The sequence below is a fragment of the Neofelis nebulosa genome, chromosome 7 (genome assembly GCF_028018385.1).
Source record: "Neofelis nebulosa isolate mNeoNeb1 chromosome 7, mNeoNeb1.pri, whole genome shotgun sequence".
Lineage (NCBI taxonomy): Eukaryota > Metazoa > Chordata > Mammalia > Carnivora > Felidae > Neofelis > Neofelis nebulosa.
Window position 1 is genome coordinate 84,866,982 of NC_080788.1, and position 22,726 is coordinate 84,889,707.

The 22,726-nt window shown below is 39.1% G+C and overlaps 1 protein-coding gene across 2 annotated transcripts; it reads right to left on the reverse strand.

The window, feature by feature from the left end:
- Window positions 1-868: 868 nt before the first annotated feature.
- EAPP (E2F associated phosphoprotein) lies at window positions 869-21,391 on the reverse strand. 2 transcript variants are annotated; one of them, XM_058738789.1, is made up of 6 exons: window positions 21,210-21,385; window positions 16,737-16,918; window positions 15,085-15,180; window positions 13,553-13,670; window positions 10,724-10,834; window positions 869-3,483 (listed from the first exon to the last, which is right to left on the reverse strand). In XM_058738789.1, the coding sequence occupies exons 1-6, from the start codon at window positions 21,281-21,283 to the stop codon at window positions 3,207-3,209; spliced, it is 858 nt and encodes a 285-aa protein (XP_058594772.1). In that variant the 5' UTR covers window positions 21,284-21,385; the 3' UTR covers window positions 869-3,206. The 2 variants fall into 2 exon arrangements, with proteins under 2 accessions (XP_058594772.1, XP_058594773.1); XM_058738790.1 differs by lacking the exons at window positions 869-3,483; window positions 13,553-13,670 and having other exon boundaries at window positions 10,767-10,834; window positions 21,210-21,391.
- Window positions 21,392-22,726: the final 1,335 nt, after the last annotated feature.

Below are 22,726 nucleotides of genomic sequence, written 5' to 3' on the forward strand. Positions count from 1 at the left end.
AGAGAGACAGAGCATGAACGGGGGAGGGGCAGAGAGAGAGGGAGACACAGAATCGGAAGCAGGCTCCAGGCTCTGAGCCATCAGCCCAGAGCCCGACGCGGGGCTCGAACTCACGGACCGCGAGATCGTGACCTGGCTGAAGTCGGACGCTTAACCGACTGCGCCACCCAGGCGCCCCAGTAATGTTTATTTATTTTTGAGAGAGAGCCCAAGCAGGGTAGGGAAAGAGAGAGCCAGAGAATCCAAAGCAGGCTCTGCGCTATTAGCTCACAAACCCCAATGTGGGGCTCAAACCCAGGAACTAGGAGATCATGACCTGTGCCGAATTCAGATGTTCAACTGACTGAGCCACCCAGGCATACCTAAAGGCTCACATGTAGCTAACAGAGATAAGAGAAAAACATTTACAATTACAAAATGTGAAAAGGCTATGCTGAAACACATGTTGAATAATCTGAATGCAATCACACGGTAGATACCATCCTAAGAAAACAAAAGAACAGAAAGTATACTCAAAGCTGTGCGTTAAGAGTTCCTGGGTGGTTCAGTCAGTTAAGCAACCAACTTCGGCTCAGGTCATGATCTCGCAGTTGGTGGGATCAAACCCTGTGTTGGGCTCACTGCTGTCAGCACAGAGCCCACTTCAGATTCTCTGTCTCCCTCTCTCTCTGCACGTCCCTCACTTGTGCTCTCTCTCACAAAAATAAATAAAGCATTAAAATAAAATTTAAAAGCTACACATTAAAAACTGAAGCACAAAAATTGTCACAGCCCTCTCTGCTTCAAGCCAGAACAGTGCTCACCACCAATTTCCTTAAGTGATACTTCAAGGTATCTTTTTTAAATAAAGAGACATAGAGAATAGCTGTACAGTTTTATAATTTTATAACATAATATTCAAATATATTATACTCTATTCTTAGATCACTTTAAGTATTCTTGTTGCAACATATTCATGGTTACCCTGGGCATTACAATTGCCATCTTAAATTTCTAACAAACTAGCTCAAACTTAGCTTCAATAATACACAAAAGTCTGCTTTACACAGTTCTGTCTCTCCCCTTTGTTGTTGCCAAAAACTGCATCTTTATATATTGTGATTTCCTGCCTCATTTTTTGTCACTGAGTCGCATTCTGGGTAGCACCTTTTAAATATCTGCCCCAGGTGATCTTTATGTATAAGACCACTGAGAACCTTGCAGTGGAGATGAAGGTACAATGGAACACTAGTTGTGGGATGTGGGAAGAAAGTAGGGTCTGCAATGACAGCAAGTAGGAAAAAGATCTTGCAAAGCTATAATATGGCAAAAACAAGGTTAAATTAGACTAGTAGTATTATTCTGTAACAGATCATCTGGCAATATGCTTAAACATTTAAAAGTATGTATACATCATATATATATATATATATGTATATGTATATATATATATATATATATATATATATATATATATATATCTCCAATCAGATATCCAACCAGATAGACATCGGCATATTATAAAAATTATAAAATATGCTATTTAGACATTGGAAATCCCTAGGAACAAATTCTTTATCATTTTTCTGCCTCCACCCAATTCATATGAACATCATATGGTCACTGGTTCCAGTTCTCCTGTACTCCTTAGAAAGCACAGAAGGCAAGGCAGTGGGAAGGACATGTTCTCCCTTCTGGAGATGTATCATTCTGAGGGAATATGTAGAGGTCCCCCTCAAGCTCTGCTGAGCCCTGACCTCTGTGGGGAATCACTGCTCTAATGCAATCTTTTCATCTTATAGATGAGAAAACTGGAACTCAGAGGAAAATACTTGCCCAAGATTAGTGTGATAGCCTGAATTAAAATGTATTTCCTAAAGTACCTGGCTGACTCAGTCAGTACAATAAGTAATCCCTGATCTGGGGTTGTGAGTTCAAGCCCCATGTTGGGTGTGGAGATTACTTAAAAATAAAATCTTTTACATACATACATACATACATACATACATACATACATACAATGTATTTCCTGGGGCCCCTGGCTGGCTCACAATCAGTAGAGCATGAGACTTTTGATCTTGGGGTAGTGGGTTCAAGCCCCACTAGGGTAGAGATTACTTAAAAAAAATTTTTTTTAAATACCTATTTTCTGACTTCATTCCACTCTACCATATCTCTACTAGAATAACAGGAGGATCCTGAGTTTCCTAATGTTTTTGGAACAAGTCCAATCGTTCTTTTCAAAAGCACAGATGCCTACAATGCAATTTCCTCCAACCTGTCACTAATGATTTTTATATTAATAGCAAAAAAGAAAAAACAGTATCTTGGCTGCTGGCCACAGAAATTCCAGAACAAATAGTGGGCATAAGAGGCAGCAACTGTATTTTTAAGTCCAAGGGTGGAGGGTGAGCTTGCTCTTCCTCATCATAATTTTTTTTTATTTTTTTTAAATGTTTATTTATTTTCGAGACAGAGAGAGAGAGACAGAGCACGAGTGGGGGAGGAGCAGAAACAGAGAGGGAGACACGGAATCTGAAACAGACTCCAGGCTCTGAGCTGTCAGCACAGAGCTCGAACTCAGGAACGATGAAATCATGACCAGAGCCGAAGTCAGATGCTTAACTGACTGAGCCACCCAGGCGACCCATCACCATAAATTTCTACTTACTATGTTAATTCACTAAGGTTAGATTACTGTTAACTATACAATCCTTTTAGGAAAAGACCTATATTAATTACTGAAAGCACCTGGCAATATTACCCCATGTAACTGTAACAGTTGCTAAATAATGTCACTTCATACTATGATAGAAGGTAAATATACTTTTTAGCAAAAACAATACAGACAGAAGTGGGGGTGGGGGAATAGTGTCTAGTTTAATCACACCAAGGGTACATCCAAAATAAAAAATAACACTCTGAAACATTACTTATAACTCCAGAGCATTTTAATTCTAAAGAGTTTTAATATGTAAAAAAAGTCCCCATGGTTTCCAAATGCCCATCAAAAAGGAAATGAATAATTAGTCCCATCAAAACTGGGGGAAAATTTTTTTTAAAGGAGGTGGAAGGATGCAGGTTGACAATCATTCTCTTTCAAAAAGACAAACACTGCTTCCTCAAATAACCGCTCAGAATGTCAATGGAGAGAAATTAGCAGGGAAAGTAAGTGTCCATATTTGCATTGTATATTGTATTGGGCAATTAAATGCCAACTTAGCTATTTAAGAATGACTCGCTAAAACGTTGAAAAAATGAAAGACTTCATCCTTGTCATAGACTGCCACTTCAGTGGAACATTCGGTGCACATGACGGGGTGATAGATTTCTTCCACTTCTGCCTCTACCTGCTCTGGAGCATCTTCACGATTAGACCTCATCTTCTTATGGCCTCGCCTTTTCTTCCTGTTCTCTGGGGTTTTGTATCTTAGAACCTCCTCTTTGTTGACAGAACAATTCATCACAAACATTGCTCTATACTGAGTTTTGTATGATTCATGCCTAAGAGGAAAAACAAACGGAGAATTGCGATTTATGTCCTATTTTAATAGGTTATCTATTTAGATTAAAAAAAAAGTTTTTAACTCAAGTATAGTTGATACAGTGTATATTAGTTTCAGATGTACTACACAGTGATTCAACAGGTTTACACCCTATGTATGCTCACCATGAGTGTAGCTACCATGTCACCATACAATGCTATTACAATATCATTTTTATTCCCTATGCTGTACCTTTTTATCCCCATGACTTACTCACTCCGTACCTGGAAGCCTGTATCTCCCACTCCCCTTCACTCATTTTGGCCATCCCCCACCACCCTCTCCTCTGGCAACCATCAGTTTGTTCTCTGTAATTATGGGTCAGTTTCTGCTTTTTGTCTGTTAATTCATTTATTGTTTTTTAGATTTTACATATAGGTGAAATCATACAGTATCTGTCTTTCTTTGACTTATTTCTCTTAGCATAATACCCTTTAGATCCATCCATGTTGTTACAAATGGCAAGATCTCATTCTTCTTATGGCTGAATATTCCACTGTGTATATTACCATATTGTCTTTATCTATCAATCAAGGGACACTTGGGTTGTTTCATATCTTGGCCAATATAAATAATACTACAATACACACAAGAGTACATGTACCTTTTCAAATTAGTTTTCATTTTCTTTGGATAAAAACCAAGAAGTGGAATTAGTGGATCATAAGTTATTGCTATTTTTAATTTTTTGAGGAATCTCTATACTGTTTTCCACAGCAGCTGCACCAATTACATTCCCACCAACAGTGCACAAGAGTTCTTTTTCTCCACATCCTCACGAACACTTGTTATATCTTGTCTTTTTGATTCTAGCCGTTCTGACAAGTGTATGAATACCTCATTGTGGTTCTGATTTGCATTTCCATGATGATTAATGATGTCGAGCATCTTTTCATGTGTCTGTTTGACATCTATAGGTCTACTTTGGAAAAATGTCTAGTCAGATACTCTGCCCATTTTTTAATTGGATTATTGGTTTTTTTGGTGTTAAATTGTATCAGTTCTTTATATATTTTGGATATTAATCCCTTATCAAATGGATCGTTTGCAAATATCCTCTCCCATTCAGTGGGTTTATTTTGTTGATGGATTCCTTCACTGCACAAAAGATTTTTATTTTGGTGTAGTCCCAATAGTTTACTCTTGCTTTTATCTTCCTTGCCTTAGAAGACCATCTAGAAAAATGTTGTTATAGCCAATGTCACACTACTGCCTATGTTTTCTTCTAGCCGTTTTATGCTTTCAGGTCTCACATTTAGGTCCTTCATCCATTCTGAGTTGATTTTTGTGTATGATGTAAGAAAGTGGTTCAGTTTCAATCTCGCATGTAGCTATCCAGTTTTCCTAGCACCATTTATTGAAGAGACTATCTTTTCCCCCAGTGTATATTCTTGCATCTCCAATTAGTTAAACTTTGAGAAGACCAAAAACTTACTGAAATACAACCAAAGTACAAACAGAACAAAATGGGAAATTTAAAGAAATGTTAAGGGTTATTTTAAGAATAGGAAAAAACTGGGGCGCCTGGGTGGCTCAGTCAGTTAAGCATCTGACTCTTGATTTCAGCTCAGGTCATGACCTCACAGTTCGTGGGAGTAAGCCCCACATCGGACTCTGCACTGAAAGCACGGAACCTGCTTGGGATTCTCTCTCTCCCCCTCTCTTTGCCCCTCCCTCACTCATACTCTCTCTCTTCCTGAAAATAAACATTAAAAAAAAAAAAGAGTAGGAAAAAATGTGTTAATAGATAATAAAGAATGAATATATCCTCTCTTCTATTGCTTTAAAAGTAACTTTTATCTCCAAAAATAATTTCATTTGCTCTTCAAACTTAGAAAGACAAGAAAAGTTATTGGACACTTGAGAGCTAATGTTTTGACTGTCTTTTCACATTGTGGCCTGAGACTGCCCTCCTCTCATGACAACGGATGCCATTCTTGTCACCATTTTAGTAAAAGCTACAGTTTTAAAAGCTTAAAGAGCTTCTAGGGGCACCTGGATGGCTCAGTCAGTTAAGTGTCCAACTTCAGCTCAAGGCACGATCCTGAGGTTCATGGGTTTGAGCCCCATGTCAGGCTCTGTGCTGACAGCTCAGATGCTTTGTCTCCCTCTCTCTCTGTCCCTGCCCTGCTCATTCTCTTCCTCCTCTCTCAAAAATAGATAATAAACATTTAAAAAATGAGAAATAAAAATAAAGAATTTGACGAAATTCAACACCAATTCATGGTAAAAATACCCAATAAACTAAAAATAGAAGGAACTTCAATACAATAAAGGTCATATATGAAAATTCCACAGCTAACATCATATTCAAAAATGAAAATTTTTCCTCTAAGATCAAGAACAAGACTAAAAATACCTGCTTTCGCCATTTCTATCCAACATAGTACTTGAAGTTCTAATCAGAGCAATTAGCTAAGAAAAAGAAATAAAAGGCATCCACACTGGAAACAAATAATTCACAGATGACATGATCTTGTATGTAGAAAATTCTGAGCATTACACAAAAAAACTATTAGAGCTAATAAACTACTTCAGCAAAGTTTCAGGGTACAAAATCAACACACAAAAATCTGTTCATTTCTATACATGAGCGATGAACAATCCAGAAAGGAAAACAGAATAGAGGTTACCACAGGCTGGGGTAGGAAGGGGTAGAGAATGGGGAATTTTGTCTAATGGGTACAAGGTTTCTGTTTGCAATGACAAAAAAGTTTCTAAAATGGACTGTGGTGATAGCTGCACAATATTGTGAATGTAGTTCATGTCACTGAATTGTACACTTAAAATGGTTAAAACGGGGTACAAGAGTACCCACTCTCACCAGTCCTAGTCGACATAGTAGTACAAGTCCTAGCCAGAGCAATCAGGCAAAAAAAATGAAATAAAAGGAATCCAAATAGGGAAGAAGTAAAACTGTCTCAGTTTGTAGATGATATAATCTTATACGCATAAAATTTTAAAGACTCCACCAAAAAAAATATTAAAATATTGTTAAAATAAATATAAAATTCAATGAAGCTTCAGGACACAAAACCAATTACAGGGGCGCCAGGGTGGCTAAGCGTCGGAATCTTGATTCTGGCTCAGGTCATGATCTCATGGGTTCAGGAGATAGAGCCCTGCATCGGGCTTTGCACTGACAGCACAACGCCTGCTTGGGATTCTCTGTCTCCCTCTCTCTCTGCCCCTCCCCCACAGCTGCTCTCAAAACTTTAAAAAAATTTTTTTAAAAAGGGGGGGCCCAGGTGGCTCAGTCAGTTAAGCATCCCCCTTCAGCTCAGGTCAAGATATCACAGTCTGTGAGTTCAAGCCCCATGTCAGGCTCTGTGCTGACAGCTCAGAGCCTGGAGTCTGCTTCAGATTCTGTCTCCCTCAGTCTCTGCCCATCCCCTGCTTATGCTCTGTCTCTCTCAAAAATAAATAAATGTTTAAAAAAAGATTAAAAATAAAAATTACAAAAATCTGCTCTCTATACATTAAAAGTAAACTATCTGAAAAAGAAATTAAGAAAACAATCCCATTCATGATGGCATCCAAAATAATAAAACACTTGGGAATAAATTTAACCAAGGAGGTGAGAGATTTATACACAGAAAACTGTTAAGACATTCATGAAAGAAAACGAAGAAAATACACGTAAATGGAAAGATAACCCATGTGCACGCATCAAAAGAATTACTATTGTTGGGGCACCTGGGTGCTCAGTGGTTTAAGTGTCAGACTTCAGCTCAGGTCATGATCTCACAGTTCATGAGTCTGAGCCCCACATCAGGCTCTCTGCTGTCAGTGCAAGAGAGCTTGCTTTGGACTCTCAGTCCCCCACCCCCCTCTCTGCCCCTCCCCTGCTTCCCCAGTGGTGTTCTTTCTCTCTCTCTCAAAAATAAATAAACATTAAAAAAAAATTTTTTTTTTAATTTTTTAAAGAATTACTGGGTCACCTGGGTGGCTCAGTAATTTGAGCATCTGACTTTGGCTCAGGTCATGATCTCGCAGTCCGTGAGTGCAAGCCCCATGTTGGGCTCTGTGCTGTCAGCTCAGAGCTTGGAGACTGCTTCAGATTCTATGTCTCCCTCTCTCTCTGCCCCTCCCCCACTCGCATTCTGTCTCTCCCTGTCTCTTAAAAATACAGAATGTTAAAAAAAAAAAAAAAAAAAGAATTACTATTGTTAAAATGTCCATACTACCCAAAGCCTTCTAGAGTCAATAGAAATAGAAAAAAATCTTATATAGAAAAAAACCTCAAATTTGTGTGGAATCACAAAAAACTCCAAATAGCCAAAGCAACCTTGAGAAAGAACAACAAAGCTGTAAGTATCACACTTCCTCATTTTAAACTGTACTACAAAGCTTTGATCATCAGGGGTGTCTGGGTGGCTCAGTCAGTTAAGCGGTTAAGCCTCTGACTTCAGCTCAGGTCATGATCTCACAATTCATGAGTTCAAGCCGTGCGTTGGGTTCTGTGCTGACAGCTCGGAGCCTGGAGCCTGCTTTGGATTCTGTGTCTCCCTCTCTCTCCTCTGCCCACGCTCTCTGTATTCATTTAAATGAATAAACATTTAAAAATTTTTAAAAAAACAAAAACAACAAAGCTATGATAATCAAAATAATATGGGACTAGCATAAAAACAGACTCACAGACTCACAGAACAGAGAACCCAGAAGTAAACTCATGCATACACGGTCAACTAATATTTGACAAGGGAGCCAAAAATATTCAATGCTGGGAAGATAATATCTTCAATGAATGGTTTTGGAAAAATTGGACAGTCATTTGCAAAATAATGAAACTGGACTACTGTCTTACTCCACTCACAAAAATTAATTCGAAATAGATTAAAGACTTAAATTTAAGACATGAAGTTGTAAAACTACTCAAACATAGGGAAAAAGCTCAACATGAGTCTTAGCAATAACTTTTTGGATAAGCACAAGCAACAAAAGCAAAAATAAACAAGTTGCTGGAGCTTAGGTGGCTCAATCAGTTAAGCATCCAACTTTTAATTTCAGCTCAGGTCACAATCTCATGGTTGTGAAATGGAGCCACACATCAGGCTCTGTGCTGGAGGTGGAGCCTGCTTGGGATTGTTTCTCCCCCTCTCTCTGCCCTTCCCCCACTCATAGTATCAAAATAAATAAACCTTTTTTTTTTTAAGTTAAAAAAATTAAATAATGTAAGTGGGACTATATCAAACTAAAAAGCTTCAGCACAGCAAAGAAACAATCAACAAAAGGAAAAGGCAATCTATGGAATGGGAGAAAGTATTTGCAAATCATGTATCTGATAAGGGGTTAACAGGTTAATATTCACGGAACTCCTACAACTCATTAGCAGAAAATAAACAATCCAATTAGAAAATGGGCAAAGGAGGGGCGCCTGGGTGGCTCAGTCGGTTAAGCGTCTGACTTCAGCTCAGGTCACGATCTCACGGTCCGTGAGTTTGAGCCCCGCGTCGGGCTCTGGGCTGATGGCTCGGAGCCTGGAGCCTGCTTCTGATTCTGTGTCTCCCTCTCTCTCTCTCTGCCCCTCCCCTGTTCATGCTCTGTCTCTCTCTGTCTCAAAAATAAATAAACGTTAAAAAAAAAATTTAAAAAAAAAAAAAAAAGGGCAAAGGACCTGAATATTTTTCCAAAAAAAGATATACAAATGGCTAATAGGTACATGAAAAGGTGTTCAACATCCTTAATCATCAGGGAAATGCAAATCAAAACTACAGAGAGATGTCACTTTGTACCTGTTAGAATGGCTATTATCAAAAAGACAAGGGATAACAAAAGTGAAACCTTGTGCACTATTGGTGGGAATTTAAATTGGTACAGCCACTATGAAACAATATGGAGACTCTTCAAAATACTAAAAATAGAACTACCGTATGATCCAGCAATCCCACTTCTGGGTATATATCTGAAGGAAATGACATCACTATCTCAAAGAGGTATATGTACCCCTACCTCAGCCAGGTGATAAAGGTCAACATTACCAGTCATAAATCTGTTGATTTTTGGTTGATAGTCTGTGCCCTTGATATAATGTAATGAAAACAACACTTTAGCTCTATGGTCTTCTCTCCAAAACCTACTGCAACAGAATTCTTAACAACCAAAACATGAAACAAACTAAGTGTCCATGCATAGGTGAATGGATAAAGAAAACATGGTGTATAGATACAATGGAGGAGGAGGAGGAGGAGGACGAGGAGGAGGAGTAGGAGGAGGAGAAGGAGGATCCTGCCATTTGTGAAAACATGGATGAACCGTGAGGGCATTATACTAAATAAGTTAGACAGAGCCAGAAAAATCCTGAATGATTTCACTTATATGTGGAATCCAAAAAAAAAAAAAAAAAACAAAAAACCTGAACTCCTAAACACAGAGTGTAGATTTGTGGTTGGTGGGGGAAGGGTGGATGGGTGAAGACAGTCAAATGGTACAAACTTCCAGTTGTAAGATGGAGAAGGTCTGGGGATATAATATTGTTTAAATAGTTATCAACATTGTACTACATCCTTGAAAGTTGCTAAGAGAGATCTTAAAAGTTCTCAATATATACACACGCAAAAGGTATTAAATTTTTAAATGATCTAGTTGACAAACTAAATATACAAATGCTGGACTCTTTAATAAAAAAATTTTGATGGTTAAAATAGGACATCTTATATGTATTTTATCACAATTTTTTTAAAAAGAGTGTATTTGAGGGGTGCCTGGGTGGCTCAGTAGGTTGAGCATCCACCTTTGGCTCAGGTCATGATCTCACAGTTTGTCAGTTGGAGCCCTGCATCGGGCTCACTGCTCTCAGTGCACAGCCCGCTTTGGATCCTCTGTCCCCCTCTCTGTCTGCTCCTCCCCCACTCGTTCTTGTTCTCTCTCTCTCTCTAAAATAAATAAAACATTTTTAAAAATGTGTATTTGAGAGATTATGTCATTCCACAACATACATGCAGTTTCACTGAATCTGTGTCAGTAATGGTTAAGTGTTTTATTAAAAAACTACTTATAATAGAACTACATATAACCAAAAGTATTTGCATAAAGATTAGTCATATAGCAGCAAGGATATAAGAGGACAGAACTTTATTAGAATTCCTAAGTATATACCTCAAAAGTCTATTTCTGATTTAAACAAAAGATCACCAAGTTGTTTTCATTGTGTGCATGTGTATGTACATGTGTGTGTGTTGTTACCCTTTATCCATTACCTTTGGCAATCAAGGCATAGTGTGGTCATGCAGGCAGGGCAGTTCAGGACAGCATCACTATTTGGAACAGGCTGTTGTTGATGTGGCCTCTGTATTCCAAAACCATGGTAGCTAGAACAGAAAAAGAAAGGGGGGCAAGGGGTGCACATTAAAGCCAGATCTTGATTTCTTTTTCTTTTTTATTTTAAGGAGGCCCCACTCCCTCCTTTTAAGGGGCTCAAACTCACAATTCCAAGATTAAGAGTCACATGCTCTATGGATTGAGCCAGCCAGACACCCCCAGTGGCATGATTTCTAATGCCACTCTCCAATAAAAGAAACTAGTACTCCTATGAAAAATAACTGATTCTAGGAATGAGGCATACAAGATGAACCTGGAGCATCCTGTAGTACCAGAAAGTAAGGAAGTGCTCAAAAACAATGAGGTAGGTATGTCAAGGGGGCACAGAAGTCAAATGAAAAGAGTTCCCAGTGGACAAAGCTGAAACAATGAGAACAAAATAATGTAGTATTGGATTATAACCTGAAGTATAAGTAAATACCCATGAGTCCATACTGATATAAATGACTGAACAAATTGAAGGAACAATGAAGGAACAATGAAGGAACAAAGGAAGGAAGGAAGGAAGGAAGGAAGGAAGGAAGGAAGGAAGGAAGGAAGGAAGGAAGGAAGGAAGGGACAAATCTCCCATAAAGAAGAATAATTAATGAAGATACTCTCCCCTTAAGGAAGTGGAGCATAACTCCCCACTCCACAAGTTTGGGCTGCACATAGTGACTTCCTTCCAAAGAGTACAATATGGAAAGGAGGGGCAGAGGGTAACTTTACAGTTGAGAAACCTGACAAACACTTCCATACCACGGCAATCAAGGTCAATATTAGGTCACTATTAACAACTGATCACAAAATGATGAAAATTGCACTTTATCTCTGTGGTCTTCCTCCCCCAAATTCATAATCCCAGTCTAATCATGAGAAAAACATCAATAGAATGATTCCAATAGAATGGCCTCCTACAACGTATCTGTCCAGTATTCCTGAAAAATGTTAAGGTCATCAAAACCAAGAAAAAGTCTGAAAACTGTCAGAGCCAAGAAGAGCCTAAAGAGACATGACAATTAAAAGCAACATGGCACGCTCACTTTGGCAGCACATATACTAAAAAAGTAACATGGCATCCTGGATGGGCTTTTGGAACAGAAAATGGACAGAAGGTAAAAAGTAAGGAAATGTGAATAAACTATGGACCTTAGTTTATAAAAATGTACAAATACCAGTTCATTAATTGTGACAAATGTACCATATTAATGTAACATGTTAACAGGTGAAACTGTGTGTGTGTGTTGTTGTGGGAAGGTATATGGGAACCATGTATTATTGGCTCAATTTTTCTGTAAATCTAAAACTCTTCTAAAAGCATAAAGTCTATTAATTTGAAAAACCTAGTAAAGCTACATTTAAAAAACAAGCATGTAAGCTCTAAGTGCCTAAGGATTTTGGTCTGTTTTGTTCCTTGCTGTATTTCAAGAATACAAAACAGTGTCTAGTACATAAGTGTCCAATAAATATTCGCTGACTGCAAAATTACAGCACGAATCTACCTATGAAAGTAAAGTATGAAAGTATATATTCTTAAAAGGGACTTATGGTAAACTCCTAAAACCTCAACAACAGAAAATAAATCATGTGGCATTACTTTCTAAATCCTTTAAATGTCTCTGGGGAAAAATACTGAAAACATGTAGTACATACTTTAAAACTGTTGTTAAATACCTCCAATGCTTAACAGATTTCAAAACCCAAACCCAAGAAAGTAACTTATTCATTCAATAGCTACTTAATGAGAGCCCATTTTACAAAGTGCAAGATGCCTGGGATAAAGCAGTGAACAGACAGGCATGATTACTGCCCTTGTGATACTTAAAAAGTAGTGAGTTCATTATTTTAAGTTGGTTTCTGTGGTCTCAAAAGGCAACTACTGCTTGATGCAGGAATGTGAGTAAGTCAATAAAATGTTATTTCTTCTCAAGATTATATAACAAAAGGGGTGCCTGGCTGGGTCATGAGTTCAAGCCCGACATTGGGAGTAGAGTTTACTTTAAAAAAAATGTTTTTTAAAGATTATATAATAAAGATACATTCCATCTTACCTCACTGACAAATTCCGTTACCAGAATCAAGAGCTACACTATAATTTCTTTAACTATCTCAATACTCATAGCACTTAAAATGTTTATTTTACACTGGGGATATTCATGGGGCAGGGGCGCTTGGGTGGCTCAGTCAGTTGAACATCTGACTTTGGCTCAGGTCATGATCTCACAGTTCATGAGTTCGAGCCCCACATCAGGCTTTGCACTGACAATGCAGAGCCTGCTTCAGATGATCTTTCAAAAATAAACAAACATTAAAATACACACACACACACACACACACACACACACACACAAATATATTAATTAGGGGTGCCAAGGTGGCTCAGTTGGTTAAGCATCCAACTTCAGCTCAGGTCATGATCTCACAATTTTTGAGCTTGAGCCCCACATCAGGCTCTCTGCTGTCAGCCACAGAGCCCGCTTCGGATCCTCTGAGCCCTGCCCTCTGCTGCTCCCCCATGTGCACCCACACACTCTCTCTCTCAAAAATAAATCATCTGAATGAAATTTGCTGGTAATTTTCAAAGTAAACAATTCAGCAGTGTTTTTCTCAAAAATTTTAATGTATGTCCATATGAACATATACACATACAGTGAAAATGTGAATGTTGTAAATATCACCTTTTAATCATTTTTCTCTGAAGATTCTAAATATTAAAGTTAAGTTCTTACCCTCTTCTCTGTGCATCAACCCAGGCCTGATCTCTGTTATCTTTCTCAGGATCATACAGTAATTCATCATTTGTTGGAATCCTGTGTCGTTTCTTCTTTTTCTTCTTGGTCACCTGTGCTAATTTTGAAAATGTTAAGGATATGGCTAGGTATGTCTAAATTACACACCTTTTTAAGACAGAATGTAGAATTCCCACCTACCTTTTTTTTCTACTTATATTTTCCTAAAAAAAAATTTTTAACTATTCCTCCAAATAAAGTTCTTATCCAATTAACAAAGCATCAGGACACCTGGGTAGCTCAGTCACTTAAGCATCTGGCTCTTGATTTCAGCTGAGGTCATGGTCTTACTATTCGTGGGTTCAAGCACAGGATCAGACTGGGATTCTATCCCTCCCTCCCCCTCTGCACCTCCCCTGTGTGAACGTCAAAATAAATAAATAAACTTAAAAAAAACCAAGGGATTAAAATGAAGGTGACAGAAGAGGCAAGAATTGTTTCTTCACTAAAAACTGTTGTTATCTCAAAAACCAAATTCAAATAATGAGGATTCAGAGTCTCAGAAAGGTCAAAGGGAGCCAAGATTAGAAAATTTTGATGTAGGGGCGCCTGGGTGGCGCAGTCGGTTAAGCGTCCGACTTCAGCCAGGTCACGATCTCGCGGTCCGTGAGTTCGAGCCCCGCGTCAGGCTCTGGGCTGATGGCTCGGAGCCTGGAGCCTGTTTCCGATTCTGTGTCTCCCTCTCTCTCTGCCCCTCCCCCGTTCATGCTCTGTCTCTCTCTGTCCCAAAAATAAAAAAAAAAAAACGTTGAAAAAAAAAAATCTTTAAAAAAAAAAAAAAGAAAATTTTGATGTATAAAGTCTCAACAAGTTCCTATCTATAAAATGGTAGTGAAATCAAAATAAAATATTTCAAAAATGAATGAAAAAACACTATGATAATCCACATACACTAGACTTTTAAAATGTACTTAGGTCAATACTTAGGTAATAATACAAACATAAAATTGTTTCTTCACCATATAAATGTGTTGTCTGTGTATTCCAGTGTAACTACTGATATAATTAAATTAGTTGCAGTCCTTATTATGTTTACCTTTGCTCAGATTTTATACAAAATCAATTCTAAAGAACAGAGGCTGATTAAAAAAAAGCAAGAAGTCAGAAAAAATTCTGCAAAATATATTTATAAGTTTCTAAATTTCCTATAAAAATATAGAAACTATTTGCAGGTGTGAAACCAAATATTGCTGCATTAAGGAACCTTAAGGAAGAGTGTGGCCAAGAGCCCTGAGTCGGGACACCCCGTCCTTCTCCCTGGGCACACCCATGCAGTACCCTTGCCGGTCCCAAGGCCTCATATGTGCATTCCCATCTGTTTTTATTCATCATTCCTGCTTTTGTTTTCACATCAATGGCCTACCATTTCTTAGAAGACAAAACTCAGAGGGAAATCCTAAAATCCAATAATTGTTAGGTAAATGTTTTTTCCATGAAATATAACGGCTAAACCTGGTAAACATGCTACTTACCTGTTTTGTCTTCATCCTCAGAATCAGAATCAAAATATATATCATCGTAGTACTTTGTCAGAGCTGTTCCAACTTTTCCAGTTCCTGAAGAAGACCCTAGTTACGCAAGGGAAGTTTAAAGACTAAACCATACGTAACTGACAAGAAAAAAAACTCAGTATATTCTTCCATCACCTCAAAGCAGTATCAACTCATTCCCAATCTCATTTGGATGGAAAAATGCTTTCACATCAATGACTTACTGAATGTTTGTGCCCTGTGCAATTACAGAGAACTGTAATTGTTAATTATAGAAATGGATTAAGTGTTCCAAATCATGAGAAAATTATTCTCTCATCCTTCCCACAAATCTAATTCAATAAGATAGCCTATTTCCAGATTGCCACCATACAGCTCTCTAACTTTCAGCCATGCAGTACACTGTGAAGAACAGGGAATAAACATCTTGTTGTAAGGGACTTCAGGGGAAAGAGGATAAGAGCCCTAAAGAGCGGCAGAGGGAATGACACAAGAACACATTCCTTCTCTCCTCACTTGTGCCTAGTGCCATGACTCATACTGTATTCATGTCATATGCTTGTGTCCCTAATTCTTCCTCTTAATTAACATCTGCTTTTGCTTTTGTTATTATTATATATGCTTTCAGTTCCTAACAGTTAATACATAGCATATATTATGGAAACCAAAGCTAAGGCACAAATCAGTTTTTGGATCAAGTACACTTTACATAAAGACAAAGTACCAAATGAAGTATGTTTCACTACTTACTAAAATGACACAATTTGTGGTGACATATTCAATGTGCCCCTATCAATGCTATATAACTCTAAAAAAATACCTCTCTAAGCTTGTGTGTCTTTTTCTTTTTTTCTTTTTTATCCTGGGGTAAAAATAAAGGAGGGAGTTCTGAGTGGCTCAGTTAGTTGAGCATCTGACTCTCAATTTCGGCTCAGATCTTTTTATTTTGAGAGAGAGAGAGAGAGAAGGAGAGAGTGAGTGAGCGCACGCGTAGGAGTGGGGCAGAGAAAGAGAGGGAAAAAGGAAAATCACAAGCAGGCTCCAAGCTGTCAGCGCAGAGCCCAACTTGGGGCTTGATGTCATGAACCATGAGATCATGACCTGAACCAAAATCAAATCGGAACACTCAGCCGACTGCACCACCCAGGCATTCCACAAATAAACTCTAAAAAAAAAATTACAAAAGGAAATCATGTAAGTAAACAATACTAAACAGTGTCATTTCAACGACACAGGAAAATTCTTCACTAGTCATCAAAGAAACTATGCTCAGGTTGCCAAATACATTTATTCATTCACTCAGTAAATATTTAATGAGCACATACTCAAAGTGCTGGGATGCAACAGGGCACAAATGAGGTTCCTGCCTTGTAAAGCTTAGAAAAACATCTACATGAGGGGCACATGGGTAGCTCAGTCAGTTGGGTGGCTGACTTCGACTCAGGTCACAATCTCACGGTTTTTGAGTTCAAGCCCTGCATCAGGCTTTGGGCTGACAGCTCAGAACCTAGCTGCTTTGGATTCTGTGTGTCGCTCTCTCTCTCTGCCCCTCCCCGACTCACACTCTGTCTCTCAATACTGAATAAACGTTAAAAAATATGTATATATATCTATATGAAAATCTAAAAGTTTACCTGTTTCCAGAGAGGATAACTTGTCCTCCATTGTTTTTATGGTGGAATTTAATTCAGCTTCCATTTCTTTTTCAAATTCATCTTCACTAGATGATTCACTTTCTCCAGTAAGACATTCTCTGATGAGTTTTCGTTTTTGGTCAGGAGTTCCATGTAAAAGCACATCCACTTCATCTTCAGAACTAGTATACGTTTAAATCATAAGGCACATGAATACTAAAAAATTAAAATAACTTATAACTCCCATCATCTCCTTGCCCAAGTTTTAAGTTTTACAAGGTTGCCTTTATCTATTATATTACATACAGCTATTCTCATTTAAAGATCAACCCTTTCTGCATATTTCTAAATATATTTTTAATGTCTGCATAACATTTCATCTTACAGATGCTGTACATTTATTTCTAACTCTTTGCTATTATGCTACAATGAATATCTCTGTAGAGTATATGTAATTTTCTGTTGATTTCCTTAGGATAAATGTCTAGAATTAGACATACAAGCATCTTTCTGACTTCTTGAATTATCACACTGTTATTTCCAAAAGTTTTGTATCAATTCATACTTCCATCAGCAATGAAAATTTTACTGTTTCTTAAAGATTTTTAAAACTCTAAGTACTTAAATAAAACTTAGTATATATAACCAATATATAGCTAATATAGCCACACAAAATGTTAACAGATAATAATTACATATTACAGTCTAAAAGGCACAATGCTACAGAGAACTATTAAGAGAGAGCAATTATTGCCAATATACTTGGCCTTTTGCACCTGTCCCCATTACCAACAGTATGACAGTGGGGCACCTGGGTGGTTCAGTCATTAAGCAGCCAACTCTTGATTTCGGCTCAGGTCATGATCTCACAATTTATGAGTTTGAGCCCTGCATCCAGCTCTGCACTCACCGTGCAGAGTCTGCTTTGGATTCTCTTTCTCCCTCTCTCTGCCCCTCCCCTGCTCTTTCTCTCTCTCAAAATAAATAAGCTTAAAAAAATTTTTTTAAATAAATAACAGTATGACAGAATTAAACCAGATATCAAAAAGAATGAAGTGTTATCAAAATGAGTGAAATGCCTAAGATATTTTTAATATAATCAACAATTCATAAATAATGTTCAATTATTTGTGGTCTGACGAATAGTTGCAGACTACCCCTGGTTTTTGTTTCTCTATTTTCTTCTTCTACAACAATGCTTTTGAGCCTCCAGCAGAAGGTAAATCAGAAAACTGCAATTCACACCAATCAAGTTTGCTAGTGATAGAGGCCTTAGCCAGATTCTACTTTCAAGAGAATTCCCCATCTAACAACATTCCTCATCCTGACCAGCATGCTCCCTTTCTCCAGTACCACTATATTCATTTGGGTTCTCTTAACTCTGCCTGTCCCACCATATCCTAAGGATCTCCAGGCCTCCAAACTCTTCCATTTCAGTACACTCTTAATCCTGTTGCCAGAAAGTTATTCCTCAAGAACTCTCAGCATACCACTAGCCAATTCCCAAAGAAATCATCCATGGCCAAACTTCTGAGCACAACATTCAAAAAAGCCTTTCCCATTTGGTTTCAACTTATCTTTTCAACGTTACCTCTCACCCACCAGTGGTCTCCAACGGGGAGCATTTTGTTCTCCAGAGAACATATGGCATAGCTTGAGACATTTTTGATTGCCACAACTTGGGGCAGGGGGTGGAGGAGGGGCTACTGGCTTCTAGTGGGTAGAGATCAGAGATGCTGCTAAACATCCTATAATGCACAGAATAACCCCCTCAATAGAGAATTATCTGATCCAAGATGTCAATTCTACTGACGCTGAGAAACTCTGATTTTCCCTATATTCAAGTGTTTCCAAAGGGTAAAATGCAGATTATCTTAAGGAGTACCAAGACAGACCACAAATAGCTTTGAAGCCATTGCTGGTGGGAATGTAAAATGATAAAGCGTCTATGGAAAACAGCTTGACAGTTTCTTATAAAACTAAACATGCAACCACCATACAATCCAGCAATCACACTCCTGGGCATTTATCCCAGAAAACTGAAAACTAACATTCACACAAAAACCTCTACATGAGTGTTTACAGATACTTTATTCACAAGAGTCAAAACTAGAAACAATTAGACATCCTTCAATAAGGGAATGGTTAAGGGGTGCCTGGGTGGTTGAGCCAGTTGAGCAACTGACTCTTGATTTCAGCTCAGGTCATGATCCCAGGGTCATGGGATAGAGGCCTGTGTCAGGCTCTGTGCTGAGTGTGGAGTCTGCTTAAGATTCTCTCTCTCTCTCTCTCTCTCTCTCTCTCTCTCTCTCCCTCTGCCCCCTGCCCCACTCACACTATCTAAAATTAAAAAATATTTTTAAAATTTTTTAAATTTTTAAACAAATGTGAAATAGTACTCAGCAATAAAAAAGGAATGACTTACTGACACCTGCAATAATGTGGATGAACCTCCAGGTATTACGCTGAATGAAAAAAACCAATCCCAAAAGGTTACATACTGCATGATTCCGTTTACATAATATTCTTGAAAAGGACAAAATTATAGAAGTGGAAAATAGATTGGTAGTTACCAGCAGTTAAGTAGTGCATGGGAGAGAGGGGACAGGAAGTGAGCAATGAGGGATCCTTGTGGTAATGGAAATGTTCTATATCTTGACCCCATTAATGTCGATATCCCAGGTGTGATATTACAGCAAAGTTTTATCAAATATGTTAACATTGAGGGAAACTGGGTGGAGAAGACACAGAATCCCTCTGTATTATTTTTTGTTTAATTTTTCTTATACCATAATTTACTGTCACAAGTACATGCATTTAAATATACAATTAGGATGCCTGGGTGTCTCAGTTAAGCGTCCAACTTGGTTTCAGCACAGGTCATGATCTCATGGTTGGTGAGATCAAACCCCAGTTCGGGCCCTGCACTGGCATCTCAGAGCCTGCTTGGGTTCTGTTCTCTCTGCCTCCCTGCCACTCTCCCCCTCTCTCATTCTCTCTCTCTCAAAATAAATAAATATTTTTTAAAAAGAAATTTAACCCAAAAAATCTAATGTTTGTTTATTTGAGAAAGAGAGAAAGCAGGGAAGGGGCAGAGAATGAGAGAATTCCAAGCAGGCTCCACGCTGTCGCTGGCAGAGCCCAACTGAGGGCTTGATCTCACCAACCATGAGATCATGACCTGAGCCAAAATTAAGAGCTAGACGCTCAGCCAAGTGAGCCACCCAGGCACCCTGACCTAAGGAAAAGTATTAAATAAATAGTAACACAGGGAAATATAGAGACAGTAACGGCTAAATAACTCAAGTCCAGGAAACCCTGCTATATTCCAATCAAACTGAATTACTAATTGAGGCCTACTAATTCATATACCTCCTTTCACAGACCAGACCCATTAACTGACACTCTTTCTCTCAGGAAACCTTGGAATCCATCCTTACTCCCCACAAGAGAAATCTTCACAGCAGTCTAATCTCCCAAGCCTTCAACCCCTCCCAGGATAACACGAGGAAACATTATAATTGAAGAAAGGTCAGTTTCACAAAAAGCTTAGTTGAACAGAATGTTTTAGATTTATTAATAGGATCTGCTGCCAGCTTTAAAAAGTGGATAAATTTTCCTGGAACTCTCTTGCCAACATAACTGCAAGCTTCCCCCAGGTAGGATTAATCCCTCCTTTCTGGAAATTCCCACAGAATTTGATTTGTGACTATCTCAGGCCACTGTTTTCTACAATACTCTTCTGAGATACATACTTCTTTTCAAGATATTTATCTTCCGAGATACGTGTCTGATTTCCCCTACTATAGTGCAAGCCTGTAGAAAACCGTAGCCCAGAGAAAGCACAGATAGGCGTTCAAAAAGGGAGGCTGAATAGTCCCTTATTTCTGTTTATGGCAGTTTCGTCTTCAAGATTGTCAGTTCACAGTAAGTCCCATAAGCCTCACAACATACTTAAGATATAGTTATTATATTGCCTTTTTCTGTTTGTTTATTTATTTTGGAGACAGCGGGGGTGGGGGTGGGGGGGTTCTTAATCAGGCTGCATGCCCAGCGCTGTGCCCAACATAGGGGGATCTCACGACTCTAGAGATTATGACCTGAGGGGAAATCAAGAGTCCCAGGCTTAACTGACTGGGCCAACCGGGAGCCCCTATTATAGTTCCTTTTTATAGATGAGCAAAAGGAGGATAACTTGCCTTCAGTCATACTGTTAGCAAGCTGCAGAGGCAGGATTCGATTCCAAGGTTTTTGAAGACTTACTCCAGAATATCTCTGTTCCCCGCGCGAGTGTCGCCCCACCCCCACCTCACCAGAACCCCCCTCGGCGTCGCACAGGCAACAGCGAGGCGCAAAAGGCGCCCAACTGCTGGCCCGAGGGTCCCCAAAGGCCTGGTAGGCGCAGCGAATACAGAAGGCTAAAGCCTGGCCTCGGCCCGAAGCCTCGGGGGCCGGGACGGGACAGGGACCCACCTGCTCAAAGCTGGCTCCTCATCGCTAGGCTCTTCAACTGCGTAGGGGTCATAGTCATCCTGGACCCGGTTCATGGTGGCCTGTACCCTCTGGCACCAGCTGCAAGCGGCCACTCGGTACTTGTTTACTCCACAGGCCGCTCCGCTAAAAGGTCTGGAACCCACTTCCGCCCGCACTTCCGTGCCCTCCCTGCGCGCCTGCGCAGATCATCCTAGCAAGAGGGCGGGGAGAAAGGATCAGCCCTAGCATCCACCACAGCGGTGCGCTGCTTTCGCTTACCTGAAAAGAGCTACCTTATTACTGAAAATAGTAATTAGGACCGTCATAAGTAGCAGTCTCTGAGACGAGCACTCTATGTACAGTGTCTCACATCGTGACATAAAGGAGCAGAAATCTAGACGCTGAGGAACAGGCAGCACATAACAAAAGCTCTTTAGGATCCTCAGTAATTTCTGAGAGTGTAAAGGAGTCCTTAGACCAAAAAGTTTGAGAACTCTGATATAAAGACAATTCAGTTGATACCTGGAAAAAAGAACCTCCGTTTTGGAGGACTGTTACAGGCTGTAACAGAGGGGAGGAAATAAAAGTCTCTGGCTTGGTAACTTCTATTTTGTGTCATTCTTTTGGGAGGATTAAGAGTTATTTTTATTTTCATTTTATTATATCTTTGGTACTTGCAGATTTCTTCCAATGAAGCAGTTATTTATAGTTGCCTGCTCAGTAATTAAGAACTATAAAGCTTAAGTGTGGGAAGCCTGAATTCTTTCCTAGATTTGTTACTGATTTGCTCTAGAGCCTTAGAAAAGTCACATAATTAATGGGTCTTATGCTGGTTCCCTTGTTTATAAAATGACATTAAGGATAAAAAAACTCCTACTTTTACTCCTATGTTAACAGAAACTTTGTCTCAGTCCGTCCTCTCCCTGTCCCTCCATCAGGAGTTGCACTTAACTCCCTCTACACACCCAAAGTCACATAGCACATCCTGTGGGGCTCCACCATTATGCTGTCTGCCTTCCTATGGGAACCCCATACTCCACCAGCTGGGCTGGGCCCCTTCTAGGAAGAAAAACTTTGTAAATATGAAATGGTTTGTACTAGTGTTAGTTATAAGGAATACCCTTAAGTTTAGATTCGACTATTTAAAATGGAATCCTATTAGGGGCGCCGGTTGGCTCAGTCTGTGGAGCATGTGACTCTTAATCTCGGGGTCAGGAGTTCAAGCCCCCTGTTGGGCCTGTAAGGGTTAAATTGTAGTGTAGGGCTAACCTGTAGCTTGAGAGATAACAGCTTTGTGCTAACACTGAAGGTTAAGAGATAACAGCCTTGCTTTACTCTTATAAATTACGCTTCATACTCTTGTAAATTAGGCTTCAACAATTAAGGAAACAAAAGTTCAAAGAAAAGAGCATCAGAGGCAGGGTCAAGGAGATGCACTGGTTGCAACTTAACAGCAGAAAGTCTAAAATAATCACCCCATCCGGGAACTGTTTCGAACTCATCTGGGAACTATTTCT

Coding starts and splice junctions, on each gene's coding strand:
- EAPP (XM_058738789.1), bottom strand. CDS start 21,283: ATGAACCGGGTCCAGGATGACTATGACCCCTACGCAGTTGAAGAGCCT. Junction 15,181..16,736: donor GTTATCCTCTCTGGAAACAG/GTAAACTTTTAG, acceptor TTGCGTAACTAG/GGTCTTCTTCAGGAACTGGA. Junction 3,484..10,723: donor CTATGCCTTGATTGCCAAAG/GTAATGGATAAA, acceptor TTTTCCTCTTAG/GCATGAATCATACAAAACTC.